Raw genomic sequence first — 14314 nt, 5'->3', positions numbered from 1 at the left:
ACTGGTGTGGCAGTGATTAGGGACACTGTAACTGGCGTGGCAGTGATCATAGACACTGAAACTGGTGAGGCAGTGATCATGGACACTGTAACTGGTGGGGTGGTGATCAGGGACACTGTAACTGGTGTGGTGGTGATCAGGGACACTGTAACTTGTGCAGTAGTGATGGTGCGGCGATAATCAGGGACACTGGGACTGGTATTGTGGTAATTATGGATGCTGCAACTGGTGCGGCGGTAATCAGGGACACTGGGACTGGTATTGAGGTAATTATGGATGCTGCAACTGGTGTGGTGGTAATTAGATACACTGAGTGGGTGGCAGTGATTAGGGACACTGAATCAGAGATAATGGCTGGTGACACTGATATACAGTGATATCAGAGCAGCCAGACATAGTACATAATCACCACCACAGCAGTACAATGTCACCATAGTAATTTTTTTACAATTTTTTTTCGTTACATACTGTCACCAGAGCAGTACAGTCTAGTGCTTGGGGGGATGTGATTGGGATTTATTCATTTTTAAACTGTGATTGCCATAATGGCTGTAAAAGCAACCACTTTTTACAGTTCTGCTGAATTCATGCAGCCATTGGTTACTATTGTGATAACTGTAATGGGCCAGAGCTATCACATGGTATAGGGCCATTGCGATTGGCCCTGTACCATGTGATCCTTGTGACCAATCACAGAGCTCACAGAAGTAAACAAGGGATATACTGAACGATAGCTCTTGTATACTACTGGTAATGGGATCACTGTAATTGGTCACAACAATCACATGTTGCCAGGGCCAATTATAGGAACCCTGTGCCCCCATCTGTGGTAACAATTCAAACTTACAAAAATTAGCTTAAAAGTAATTTTCTTTAAAAGTAAGCCAAAGTCTAATTGGAAAGCCTGTGTTCTGCCAGCATGCTGCAGAACAGAACCATTGCTCTTTGTGGGGAAGCAGTGAGCTCTTTGCAAAGCATGTCTCTTACTTAAGCCCCGTACACATGTAGCGATTGTCGGGCGTAAATATTCGGCCGACGACCGATCAGCCGATTGTAGGCTTGTTAGTATGATGCTTCCGACAGCCGACAGTGCATTTTCGGCCGAACAGAATCTGTCGTGCAGGCATTAAAACTTTTGTTGGCCAACACCAGAACGGCCGATTGTTCGCCAGTCAGTACAGATTTCGGCCGACAGACAGCAGATTAGCAAGACTGGGCATGCTCAGAAAAGAAAAAAGACAAGGAAAGTTAACCATCACATGACATCACTTCTGCAGTCGGCTGTTGTTGGCCGACAAAATTCGTGTGCAGTCTTTTGCAGTTTTCAACAGACACGACAGCCCTGGACAAAAGACGGCCGATCGTTCGGCCGACGATCGGTACGTGTGTACGGGGCTTTAGACAGAGCCGCAGCTCTCCAATTAGCAGGGAGCATGAGCTTTGCTGACTGCAGCGCTCAAGTTCTGACTCAGTATATTGGACTTCTGCAATGTGACCACTGCTTCAACACAGAGAGTAAGGCCCTATGCACACGGGGCGTTAGAAAAAACGTGCGTCAAAGTTAGTTCTGACACCGGAAAAAGCAGCTGTAAAAACGTGCTTTCAGTAGCTTTTTCCATTGGCGTTATTGCACGTTTTGCCACGTTGCTTTTAGCAGCGTTTTTTTCTGCCTCCATTGAAAATCAATGGTTCCCTATGGGAGCCTATTGATTTGAATGGAAGTCGCACTGCAAGTCGGATCCGAATCTTAAGGGGGAACTCCACGCCAAAATGGGAAAAAAACGGCGTGGGGTCCCCCCCAGGCCCTTCGGGTCTGGTATGGAATTTGAGGGTAGCCCCCAAAATCCATACCAGACCCTTATCCGAGCATGCAGCCCCGCAGGCCAGGAAAGGGGAGGGGACGAGCCCCCCAGATCCCGGACCCCCTCCCTATGTGAATGGGTATGGGGTACACTGTACCCCTACCCATTCACCCCATAAAAGGCAGTGTGTGTAAATAACGACAGGAGATGTTTTGGAAAGTTTATTAAAAATCTTCATCTGTTCTTCTCTGGTCTTCTCCCTCTCCTGGTCTTCTCCCTCTCCTGGTCTTCTGCTCTTTTGCTGTCCGTTCTTCTGCTCTTTTGCCCTCGGCTCTTCTCTTCTCTTCTTCTTCTTCTTCCTCCGGTCCTCCTCCGACGATGTCTCCGATGATTATGCCGGTCTCCGGTCTCTGCAGCTTGTTATATAGCCATTGTGGGCGTGGCCCCAGATGACGTCATCGGGAGGCCCCGCCCCCTTATGGCACAGATGAACGGACAGCAAAAGGGCAGAAGACCAGAAGACCAGGAGAGGGAGAAGACCAGGAGAGGGAGAAGACCAGAGAAGAACAGATGAAGATTTTTAATAAACTTTCCAAAACGTCTCCTGTCGTTATTTACATACACTGCCTTTTATGGGGTGAATGGGTAGGGGTACAGTGTACCCCATACCCATTCACATAGGGAGGGGGTCCGGGATCTGGGGGGCCCCCTTGTTAAAGGGGGCTTCCGTATTCTGATGAGCCCCCTGCCCGCAGACCCCCACAACCACCGGCCAGGGTTGTGGGGATGAGGCCCTTGTCCTCATCAACATGGGGGCAAGGTGCTTTGAGGTGGGGGGTGCAGAGCCCCCCCTGCCCCAAAGCACCAAAACCCCCCCATGTTGAGGGCATGTGGCCTGGTGTGGTCCAGGGGGGGTGGGGCCGCTCGCTCGTCCCCTCCCCTTTCCTGGCCTGCCGGGCTGCATGCTCGGATAAGGGTCTGGTATGGATTTTGGGGGGGACCCCACGCCGTTTTTTCAGCGTGGGGCTACCCTCAAATTCCATACCAGACCCGAAGGGCCTGGTTTGGAACCTGGGAGGGGACCCCCACGCCGTTTTATTCCCATTTTGGCGTGGAGTTCCCCCTTAAGATTCTCACAGCGCAAGTCGTCCCGCAAGTCGGATCCGACTTGCGGTGCGACTTCCATTCAAATCAATAGGCTCCCATAGGGAACCATTGATTTTGAATGGAAGAAAAAAAACGTATAACGTGGCTTAACGCACGTTAAGCAACTTATAGCAACGTTATTCAGCCTTTAGCAGCGTCAGGCGTTTTTAACGCTCTAACGCTGGTCCTCAGAACGCGCAGGTCGTGGGTTCTTGTTGCAGCTTAAAAACGCCTAGGCCACTTACAGCTCAAAAACGTCTGTGTGTGCATGAGGCCATAGAATAACATGGAGGGGCGTTTTTTGGCTGCAAAAAGAAAACGCCTGACGCTACTTACAGCGGCGTTAAAAACGCCCCGTGTGCATGGGGCCTAAGGGTTACATTGTGTCAAAAGTCAGGTTTTTCTACTCAGTTTGTGGCTGTTTTAGAAAGAAACTGTACTGTAAGATGTTGAACACCTTTTGTATTAATGCTCCTGAAATGCATTTAGCTGAAATGAAGGCTAATTCCACCATTTAGACCATGTTTCATGTTACATTCATATTTACAGTGCTTTTATATGCAGCATTAGGTTTTCTTTTGAAGGGTGCAGCATCCAGGTCCAGGATATCTCTTTGTGAATGAGGTTACATGTTCCATCTTGCAGGAGAGGGACTATGCAGAGCATGCAAACCCTCTTTCCTTTTCACCACATCATACCTCCTGTAGCACAGCTGCATATCCTTTAGCCTTATAAGAGCAGGTATGTATAAACAAAAGGCCTGGAGGATGGAAATAGACATTGATAGTGCCTGTGCATTGCACCCATAACACATCGTGGGTGCAATGCTCTGCAGACTTCAGAGAAAAAAGTGGGCAAACGTTGGACTAATCCTATAAACTGAGGGTTCAATTGGGCTTTAAGGTAACAACAATGCAGAAGTGCAATATTAAAGGGGCCTAAGTACCACATCTCTATTTGAATTCAGGAGACTAGAAAATGGTTTAACATGGTGGGATGTTGAAGGCACAACACAAACTTACAGTTAAAATCATAAAGATTTTTGTACATCAACAAAATTACTCATATTGGATAAAAATTCATTTTACATGAAAAATAGACCTCTTTTCTCAAAATGATTCCAGTTATAATACATATGTTTATAGTCCAACAATTCATGTAATCAAAATAGCATTTTCAATTATTCCTCTCTGCAAACTCAACGTGTTTCCTGGAATTAATCCACTTCATTTAGGAGCCTAATAGTGGGATATATAAATAATTTCTAGATATAAAAATACATGAAATGACAACAAATTCCTAACAATCACTGAGCATATGCATATGTATCTGCAGCAGTGAGTTCCCATAGTTACCTGAGTGTATACCAACAAGGGAAGAGATGAACCAAGGCTCCAACAGGGAGATAAAATCAAGGGGCAAGTCCCCTCCAATGGGACTAAAAGTGGTAGTAAAATCCGCTTTGTCATTTTTATAGGCTTACCTGTAGGTAATATAAATACCTCCTTAACGTGCACCGTTTAGGAGATATTCACCCTGGGTGCCCCCAGTGACATCACTGGAACAGGCGCTCTGAAGGTCCGGCATACTAACCAAGGGCTCCTGCATGCATGCACAGGAATTATGTCATAGCGGTTCTGGCCAATCACAAAGCCAGAGCATGCAAACCTGGAAGAAAGACGGGTGGAACGTCAGCCCTCTCAGCGGAAGGCTTCGTTCTAAGGTAAGTATTTCATAATGTGCCAGTATGCGATGCGATAGCACGTTATGTCATTGTCTTACAGGTTTTTTTTTTTTTAACAGCTGCGGTTTACAACCACTTTAAAAGTAAAAATAAAAATAAAACAGATGGAACGTCTAACATCACTCAATGAGTATACTATAGTCTAAGAGCCTATGGGATTACAAATGAAGAGCTCAAAATGGTACAACTTTATGCCAGGGTATCATGTATAGTAGACAATATATCTACCAGGTGGCCCCCTATGGGAACTCACAGTAGTGGGAAACACTTCCACACAAAACCTATGGAGTATGTCAACTATATATGATACCCTGACATTAAGCTGTATTAACATTTTGAGCGGTAGGTACTTTTGCCTGTTCACTTTTAATCCCATATGCTCTTAGACTACAGTGTAATTATGGAGTGATGTTAGAAGTTCCCTGCATGTGTTTTATTTTTACTTTTAAAGGTCCCATAGAGATCTTTTTGGTGGGCTTTTGAAAACATACTGAAAGAAACTTACTGTATCGGGTAAAATTAAAGGATGGAGTAATTTAGGCCTCACATTGTTCACATTTTTCATAATACACTGCCTTAAAAGAAAGCTATGTATATATACAATATCTCACAAAAGTGAGTACACCCCTCACATTTTTGTCAATATTTTATTATATCTTTTTTTATGTGATGACACTTTGCTACAATGTAAAGTCGTGAGTGTGCAGCATGTATAACAGTGTAAATTTGCTGTCCCCTCAAAATAACTCAACACACAGCCATTATTGTCTAAACCGCTGGCAACAAAAGTGAGTACACCCCTAAGTAAAAATGTCCAAATTGGGCCCAATTAGCCATTTTCCCTCCCTGGTGTCATGTGACTCGTTAGTGTTACAAGGTCTCAGGTGTGAATAGGGCGAAGGTGTGTTAAATTTGGTGTTATTGCTCTCATTCTCTCATACTGGTCACTGGAAGTTCAACATGGCACCTCATGACAAAGAACTCTCTGAGGGTCTGAAAAAAATAATTGTTGCTTTACATAAAGATGGCCTGGGCTATAAGAAGATTGCCAAGACCCTGAAAATGAGCTGCAGCACGGTGGCCAAGACCATACAGCAGTTTAACAGGACAGGTTTTACTCAGAACAGGCCTCACCATGGTCGACCAAAGGAGTTGAGAGCACACGCTCAGCGTCATATCCAGAGGTTGTCTTTGAGAAATAGATGTAAGAGTGCTACCAACATTGTTGCAGAGGTTGAAGGTGTGGGGGGTCAGCCTGTTAGTGCTCAGACCATACGCTGCACTCTGCATAAAATTGGTCTGCATGGCTGTCATCCCAGAAAGAAGCCTCTTCTAAAGATGATGCACAAGAAAGCCCGCAAACAGTTTGCTGAAGACAAGCCGACTAAGGACATGGATTACTGGAACCATGCCCTGTGGTCTGAATAAACCAAGATAAACTTATTTGGTTCAGATGGTGCCAAGCGTGTGTGACAGCAACCAGGTGAGGAGTACCAAAACAAGTGTATCTTGCCTACAGTCAAGCATGGTGGTGGGAGTGTCATGGTCTTGGGCTGCATCCGTGCTGCCGGCATTGGGGAGCTACAGTTTATTGAGGGAACCATGAATGCCAACATGTAATGTGACATACTGAAGCAGAGCATGATCCACTCGCTCCGGAGACTGGACTGCGGGGCAATATTCCAACATAACGACCCCAAACACACCTCCAAGACCATTGCCTTGCTAAAGAAGCTGAGGTTAAAGGTGATGGACTGGCCAAGCATATCTTCAGACCTAAACCCTATTGAGCATCTGTGGGGCATCCTCAAATGTAAGGTGGAGGAACGGAAGGTCTCTAACATCCACCAGCTCCGTGATCTCATCATGGGGGAGTGGAAGAGGACTTCAGAGGCAGCCTGTGAAGCTCTGGTGAACTCTATGCCCAAGAGGGTTGAGGCAGTGCTGGAAAATAATGGTGGCCACACAAAATATTGACACTTTGGGCCCAATTATGACATTATTACTTAGGGGTGTACTCACTTTTGTTGTCAGCGGTTTAGACATTAATTGCTGTGTGTTGAGTAATTTTGAGGGGACAGCAAATTTACACTGTTATACAAGCTGTACACTGACTACTTTACATTGTAGCAAAGTGTCATTTCTTCAGTGTTGTCACATGAAAAGATATAATAAAATATTTACAAAAATGTGAGGGGTGTACTCACTTTTGTGAGATACTGTAGCACCTATCTAGTATCCCCCTTTTTTATAGGATTTATTTATGTTTTTTATTGCAGTTACTGTTATCTATATAAAACTATTTATAATGCTGTTAGTTTCATTCACCTGCAATGATCTCTATCTGTATGGGGTTTTCCCAAGCGCTATCCCATGGAGGGGACTTACCCCTTGATTTTTTTCTCCCTGTTGGAGCCTTGGTTCATCTCTTCCCTTGTTGGTATACACTCAGGTAACTATGGAAACTTACTGCTGCAGATAAATAAGAATATGCACTGCAATTGTTATGAATATGTTGTAATTTTATGTATTTTTATATCTAGAAAATATTTATATATCCTGTTATTAAGCTCCTGATGAAGTGGAATAATTCCAGGAAACGCAATAAATTTGCAGAGAGGAATAATTGAACATGTTAGTTTGATTACGAGAAATGTTGGACTTTAATCTTCAGTATTCTAACTGGGATCCTTTTGAAAAAAAGAGGTCTATTTTTCATAAATATTAGAATTTGTATTCAGTATGAGACTGCTTTAATGAGTAGTTTTGTTGAAGTACAATAAACTTAATGATTTTAACTGTAAGTTTGTGTTAGGCCTTCAACATCCCACCATTATTTTTTCTAGTCTCCTGAATGCAGAAGTGCAGACACATAGTTATGCATGTAAATGCCCATATTAGTCTAAAATTAACCTCTGTGTCTTCTTTAATCCAAAACCCAGATTGTACATGGTGCCTTGACATAGGGTCCCTGTAGGCACCACAAGGTCCAGCGCTTCTGCTATATAAAAGCATACTTAATCTGGTTTATTACAATTCTTGAGATCCAGTGTAATGAGGGGAATCCAAGGCAGTAAAGTGAGCAGACCTGTCAATCATCCCGTCAAATTAGTATGATGGCAAATTCATCTTTTCATGACTAAAAGGTTATAAAATGAATTCAACTTATTTATGTAGTGTGTTGTTTAATGGGTGCTCATATTACTAAAGGTGGAGAGAGGTTATATCATTGCTAGAGAGATTAGAGCATTGGTGGAGAGGGATAATATCATTGGTGGAGAGAAATTATATCACTGGAGAAAGATTACATCATTGATGGAGAGAGAATATATTATTGTAAAGAGATTACATAATTGGTGGAGAGAAATTATATCATTAATGTAGAGAGGTGACATCATTGGTGATAGATTATATCATTGGTGGGGGAGATAATATGATCAGAAATAGATTATATTATTGGTGGAGAGATTATATAATTAAAGAGAGTATATTATTTGTGGAGAGAGAGTATATCATTGGCAGAGAGAGAGTATATCATTGATGGAGAAGGATTATATCATTGGTGGAGAGAGATTATATAATTGATGGAGAGAGATTATATCATTGGTAGAGAGAGATTATATCATTGATTGAGAAAGATTATATCATTGGTGGAGAGAGAGAGAGGTTATATAATTGATGGAGAAAGGTTATATTATTAGTCAAAAGGGATTTTATCATTGGAGAGAGATGATATCATTGGTGAAGAGAGGGGTTCTAGCGTTGGACAGATGGGCCAGAACTTGGGGTTGGCTGTGATTTCTTCTTTCTTAATGCTGATTCTTTTCTCTGTGTTTAGGGATTGACTATGACTCCTGTCCAACTACTGCAGAGTGTGAGCACAACGCCGAGGAGTCCTTCTGGAGAATCGCTTCTGTAGCTGTAAGTTGATTTATAGAGAAACGACTTTATTCCATGATCATTGCATTGGTTGGCTGAACAGCTCACAGTGGTCTGTACAGATGGGGGCTCAGACATAACACATTGAACTATTGAGTGACTGAATTGTATAATTTTAAATGCTGGTCATTTTGTCAGAATGTCCCTTTGGGATGTGGGCTAGTTATTAATGCAGTATACTCGTATATGTGGCTCTGATATTTTTGGGGCTATCATTACTATTAGGTTAAATTTAGGGTAAGGGCCAAATGTTAAGACTAAGGGTTTTGTGGTTAAAGTGAATGTGTGGTTTATCTCCGTTGGAGATAAATAATAGGTTAATTTAAAGTGTGTCTAAACCCAAGAACAAAAATGTAATATATTTCAGTTCTGGAATTTTCCCAAGAGCAAATGTGAGAGTGTCCTGTCATCAATGGTTCTACTTTACGCATTTAGCCACAATTAGATTTTCTCAGGAGTGGGAAACCTTCCAGTAGGGACACTTGTTCCCGGTGAATTTCCCTCACTTTCTGAGATTTCCTCTAACTTTCTCTTGCATCTCGGAGACAAGTAATAAAGGGAAATTTCTCCACTGGTTCACAACAAAAAGTAAATTGGCAGTGGGTCTTAACCATTGGCTACTCTATGAAAAACAACAATAAAAAAAAGTGTTTTTGTTTTGGCTAAACATAGCTTTAACAGATAGAACTAATGGAGGGATAATGATGCTGTTTACAATTTTGGTGCAGCAGTGACCTGAAGTTAGGAGCTCACTGGATTTCTGGCAGGATCAACAGGCTTTTTTTTTCACTTATCAAACAGATAAAAGACTTACAGTGATATATAACAGACTAAAAGGGTGTAGATAAATCAAGTTCATTGTTATGGTTTACATACACTTTAACTGTTGCCTTCCCCAGCTGCACATAGTAACCTTCCCTGCACTCCTCTGCGTCTCTGTACTTCCAGATAAGTACATGATTCACTCCCCTTACTCCTATGTGACATTGCTAGTACATGACTGCCCATGCACCCAGTTCTGTCAAATGAGGGCAGTAAGAGAGTACTCAGTGTCAGGAATCAGCAGCAGGGATGGACAAATCTGCATAGCTACACTAGGAAACTGAGACCAGACTATATATAGTACAATAAACTTAATAATAGTAAAACAAAAGACATCCAAACACCAGCAAACAGGGAACACAGCAAACATAAAGATATAAGTGAGTCATAACATAATAACATAATACCTAACAAGCAGCCTAATCAAGCGAAAGAAAGCCTAACTAGCAAACTAACATGATACAATATATATGAAAAGGGAACAGGGATCAACAGGGTAAACTGCAGATGCAGGGAAAAGATGGGAAGGGGGATCAGGACTGTGAGCAGGAACAAGGGGAGCAGATAAGAGGCAGCAGGGTTCAGGATAAAGGGCAGAAGCAAGATCAGGAGCAGGATAAATGACAAGCAAGCAAAACACTGAGGGCTAGTTCACAATACAAAAATGTCCCCAGATTTGTGTTTCTGTATGCGTGTTTTGGTGAGATTTTTATGCATTCAGATGTGTGTTTGTTGCCTTTTTTTTTTTTTCAGTGTGCAACAAACTTTATTTTACTATACCGGGTCAGTACCGCAGCAAACAACAATACAGTGCAACAAAGAAATAGCAATGTGTGGTAAAAGTTTTGAGGTTTAAAAGCCACCTCTCAAACGGAGCACAAGGTGCAATGTGGATTCTTTCAGAATGTTGTAGTCTGAAAGGGTGCGACCATCTTCAAGCTGCTTGCCTGCAAAGATCAATCTCTAGTCTACTGATCTGGTGGAATGCACTCTTTGTCTTGGATCTTAGCCTTTACTTTTTCAATAGTGTCACTGGGCTCAACCTCAAGTGTGATGGTATTGCCAAGGGTTTTTACAAAGATCTGCATACCACCTCTCAGACGGAGCACAAGGTGCAATGTGGATTCTTTCTGGATGTTGTAGTCTGAAAGGGTGTGACCATCTTCCAGCTGCTTGCCTGCAAAGATCAATCTTTGCTTATCTGGGGGGATACCCTCTTTGTCTTGGATTTTAGCCTTGACATTCTCAGATTAAAGTTGCATTCCAGATGCTTTTTTTCCCTATTTTTTTTTTACTTTCAATTTCTTTATTAAAGACTGTAAAAGTAACAAAGGATAAACAATGTAGTATATAGAAAGTATCGGTGGTTGATTACAATTGAAAACAATTTATGTATTTCTCACAGAAAAACATTGGGGAAAAACAACATATCAATGTGTTCCCTATTTTTTTTGTCACTGTATTGGGGTCTGGTGCATTTTTAAAGCGTTTCTGATGTGTGAAGGTGCGTTCCAGTACAGTTCTGTGCAGGCAAAATGCAGCATGTTCTACTTTTTTTTTTTGGAACCGGAACCCACTAGAACTGCAAGCACTGTTCACTGGTATGAACTATGTCACTGAAAACCATGTAACCTACTTTCTATGTGCTTTGGATGTAGGAAGAAAAAGACACTGGAGTGCATGTGGTGTGAACTAGCCCTGAACGAAGTGTAATAGTAGAGGAGGGACTAAATACCCTCCCAGCAGCAAGCTTTAGGAGGAAATTACTGGAATGTGCTGGTTGCTGGTAGACACCCACTGGTGGACACGGGAACTACAACCTCCCGCTCTGGGAAGCATAGTGCTACCAGCGTGTGATCCACGTTCTAACACTCAGCTTACAAATGCATTAATAATTCTTAGAATTATTTTTTTTTTTTTGATGTCCACTCTGCTGATGTAATATGTGAATGTTTTGTTGCACTTTATAGTATGCCAAACAAAGCTCTGGGGAAATCCAGATCCTGCTGAATGGATCCACACCAGGAGGTGCTTTCCCTGTGCCCAGGTATAAATGAGTAACTTTGTCAGTCATTCTGTTATGTACATAGACGTAACTAGCTTGCAGATGAGTATCTTTACAGTTGCTGTTGAGTTGCTTCAGATTGCTTTTGCAATCACATTGTCTTTTGTGTGGACGACAAGTAAATTAAGGACTCATTCACATCCATGGGTGCTCAATATGGTGCGCATAACACATGCACGAGCTGTTACAACGCATCACAATGCATGCTTTTTTTCTCTTAACTTTATTTAAACTACACTTAATTTAACGCTATGCACAGCAGAGCTTTTTTAACATGCTAATGTGTGTTGTAATGCATCTTTGTGTGTTGCAAAATAATGCAGCATGTATAGACAATTTTTGTATAGATTTCTTTTCGCAATGCTGTGGTGTGAACTAGACACATAGACAGCAACCACATTTGCTGTGTCTTTGTATCGAGACTGCACTGATCAACTGAAATCAACAGAGCTCAATGCACTAAGTGGGATCAAGCCCTAATGCACATGTAATATCCCATAGAGTGTTTATAACACAGTGTATTAGAATCAGCATGATTTAAAGAAAATACCCTCTCTAGTTCTCCTAAACACAGCTATTATATACAGTTTATTTAACCGATAACCCTGGTGTAAACAAAGCTTTCTATGTCAGGCTCTGACGACTACGAATCCATAGCATACCACCATATGGTTCATTGGAACCATCTCCTCACGCTAGGGATAGGGATGATTGAACGGTTCGGGTCGACCATCCAAAAAAAATGCCTGCAACAAAAACGCCCAGGTGTGTTGTTGCAGGCATTTTTTTTGGGCATTTTTTGGGTGTCTTTGGAGGTAGGCATAACATCTGAACTTCTGTATAGGGGTATATATACACACACACTTATATGTATTTATACACATACACACATATAGGTGTGATAGGAGCGTAGCCCTATGCCTGCAAATTATTTCATTAGCGCAGGCATAGGGTTCTGCTACTTTCACACCTATATATGTGTATGTGTATATATACATACATGTGTGTGTGTGTATATATATCCCTACACAGAAGTTCAGATGTCATGTCTGCCTCCAAACACGTCCACAAAAAAAGCCCTATAAACGCCTGAAACAAAAACGGCCGGGTGTGAAAATAGCGGAGCCACCATCCTGCTCTACTGCAATTCTAATACAAACAAACTTTTTTTTTTCTGGTTCTGGACATGCTACAGAGCTGAAACTTCACAGGTACACTTTTTAGACCCCCAGACACTAAATCCAAAGAAATCTCATTTTTTTTTTCAATAATTTTTTCAATAATTGGCTCTCAAAAATGAAAATTTTTAAGAACTTTTTTTTGTGTGATTAATATTCCCTGGGGCATGACCCAGAACCCTAGGCACTTTTTAGGGGCATTTATTGGGTTTTAGGGCTTCAAAATGGTGTTTTTTGATTACTGAAGTTCGGGTCCCATTGATTTCAATGGGGTTCTGAAATCCGGGCGAACTTTCGGGAAGTTCAGGTATTCTGGTCGAACCGAACTTTTCAAAAGTTTGATCATCCCTAGCTAGGGACACTCTGGAGACAACTACATGCAAGTATATTAAAATATAACCCATTTTGAACAACGAATTCGGGTTTAGAAAATAAAACTCCAGCCCCCACTCCCTACCCCACTAACCTACTCTAATTGGACCCCTCTCCCTTCTGATGACAACTGGCAACCAACCACAGTGTGTACATCCTTTGTTCCTATAGATTTTAATGGTTTGTGTCTCTGTCATTGGAGGAAAGCTGGCCATACACTAGAATTTGTTTGAAAGGTTTTGTTTTAGGAACGTTCTTCAATTTTCTAATCATTAGTTGGCGTCAAATTGAAACACATTTCTAACAGTGAATGTGGTTTGCATTCAGGAAAGTCCATTCACTTCAAAATAAATTGTAAAAAAGTACTTTTGAACAATATTCATCATGTCATCAAATGCACTGATGAGAATTTTTGTACAAACATTTGTTTTAAAATCTACTAGTGTATGACCAGCTTGAAAACCCTATTTAGCATCAGAAATAGGGGCATCCTATGATGTCAGCACCCTAGCACCCCAGACCACTGTGGGGACCGGTCTAGCAAAGTGGAGGAGCGGAGCATTGGGTAAGCACATCTTCTTGCCCCCTAGACTTAAACAAGCACTTAGCCCTTGCAGTGTGAGAGCCGTACCACCGCCAGGATGAATTTTCACATTTTTTGGAGTTGGGCTTTAACCATTTTAAGGTCTCACTTCCTGGCATAGTATTTGGTATCTATTTGAGAAGACCCTAAATCTAACAATCTATGAATGTATATGTTGACCATACACTATAAAATCTGATTTTACACTCTTCTTTAGATCTACTATTAACCTACCCTACACATATGTGTGTGGCAGCAAAAGGGTGGGCTATTCCATATTGGTATGGCAGTATGGTGTGCTAGTCCTACCTACCAGCCAGGACTCCCTTTACATTTATAGAATGTAATCCAAAATGCTTTCTAAATAAAAATTTAAAATCCCCTTAAGCCTGTGATGGCTCTGTGTCACGGAACCATGAACCAGACGTACAACAACAGATAAGTGAAAATAAGAAGGCTTTATTGAAAAACAAGCTATAAAGCAAAAGTCCAAACTGATGGCGAAACCGATGCAGAGTCTTTGCGAAGCCAGGATCAGGAACCAGCAGGGTAGTCAGACGAAGCCAGGATCAGGAACCAGCAGGGTAGTCAGATGAAGCCAGGATCAGGAACCAGCAGGGTAGTCAGATGAAGCCAGGATCAGGAACCAGCAGGGTAGTCAGA

The 14314-nt window shown here is 42.0% G+C and overlaps 1 protein-coding gene across 1 annotated transcript in view; it reads left to right on the top strand.

Annotated features, from left to right (window-relative positions):
• LOC309561418 (ADP-ribosyl cyclase/cyclic ADP-ribose hydrolase 2-like) overlaps positions 1-14314 on the top strand; it is a 61896-nt gene that overhangs the window by 34805 nt on the left and 12777 nt on the right. The window contains exons 5-6 of the mRNA XM_082265315.1: positions 8531-8613; positions 11424-11500. Of these exons, the coding sequence (XP_082121441.1) occupies positions 8531-8613; positions 11424-11500 (160 nt within the window). The remainder of the gene's footprint in view (positions 1-8530; positions 8614-11423; positions 11501-14314) is intronic.

This window comes from Pelophylax lessonae, assembly GCF_965119305.1.
Source record: "Pelophylax lessonae genome assembly, chromosome: 1".
NCBI lineage: Eukaryota > Metazoa > Chordata > Amphibia > Anura > Ranidae > Pelophylax > Pelophylax lessonae.
Note: the sequence above shows the minus strand (reverse complement) of the source record. Positions and strands in the feature narration are given on the sequence as shown.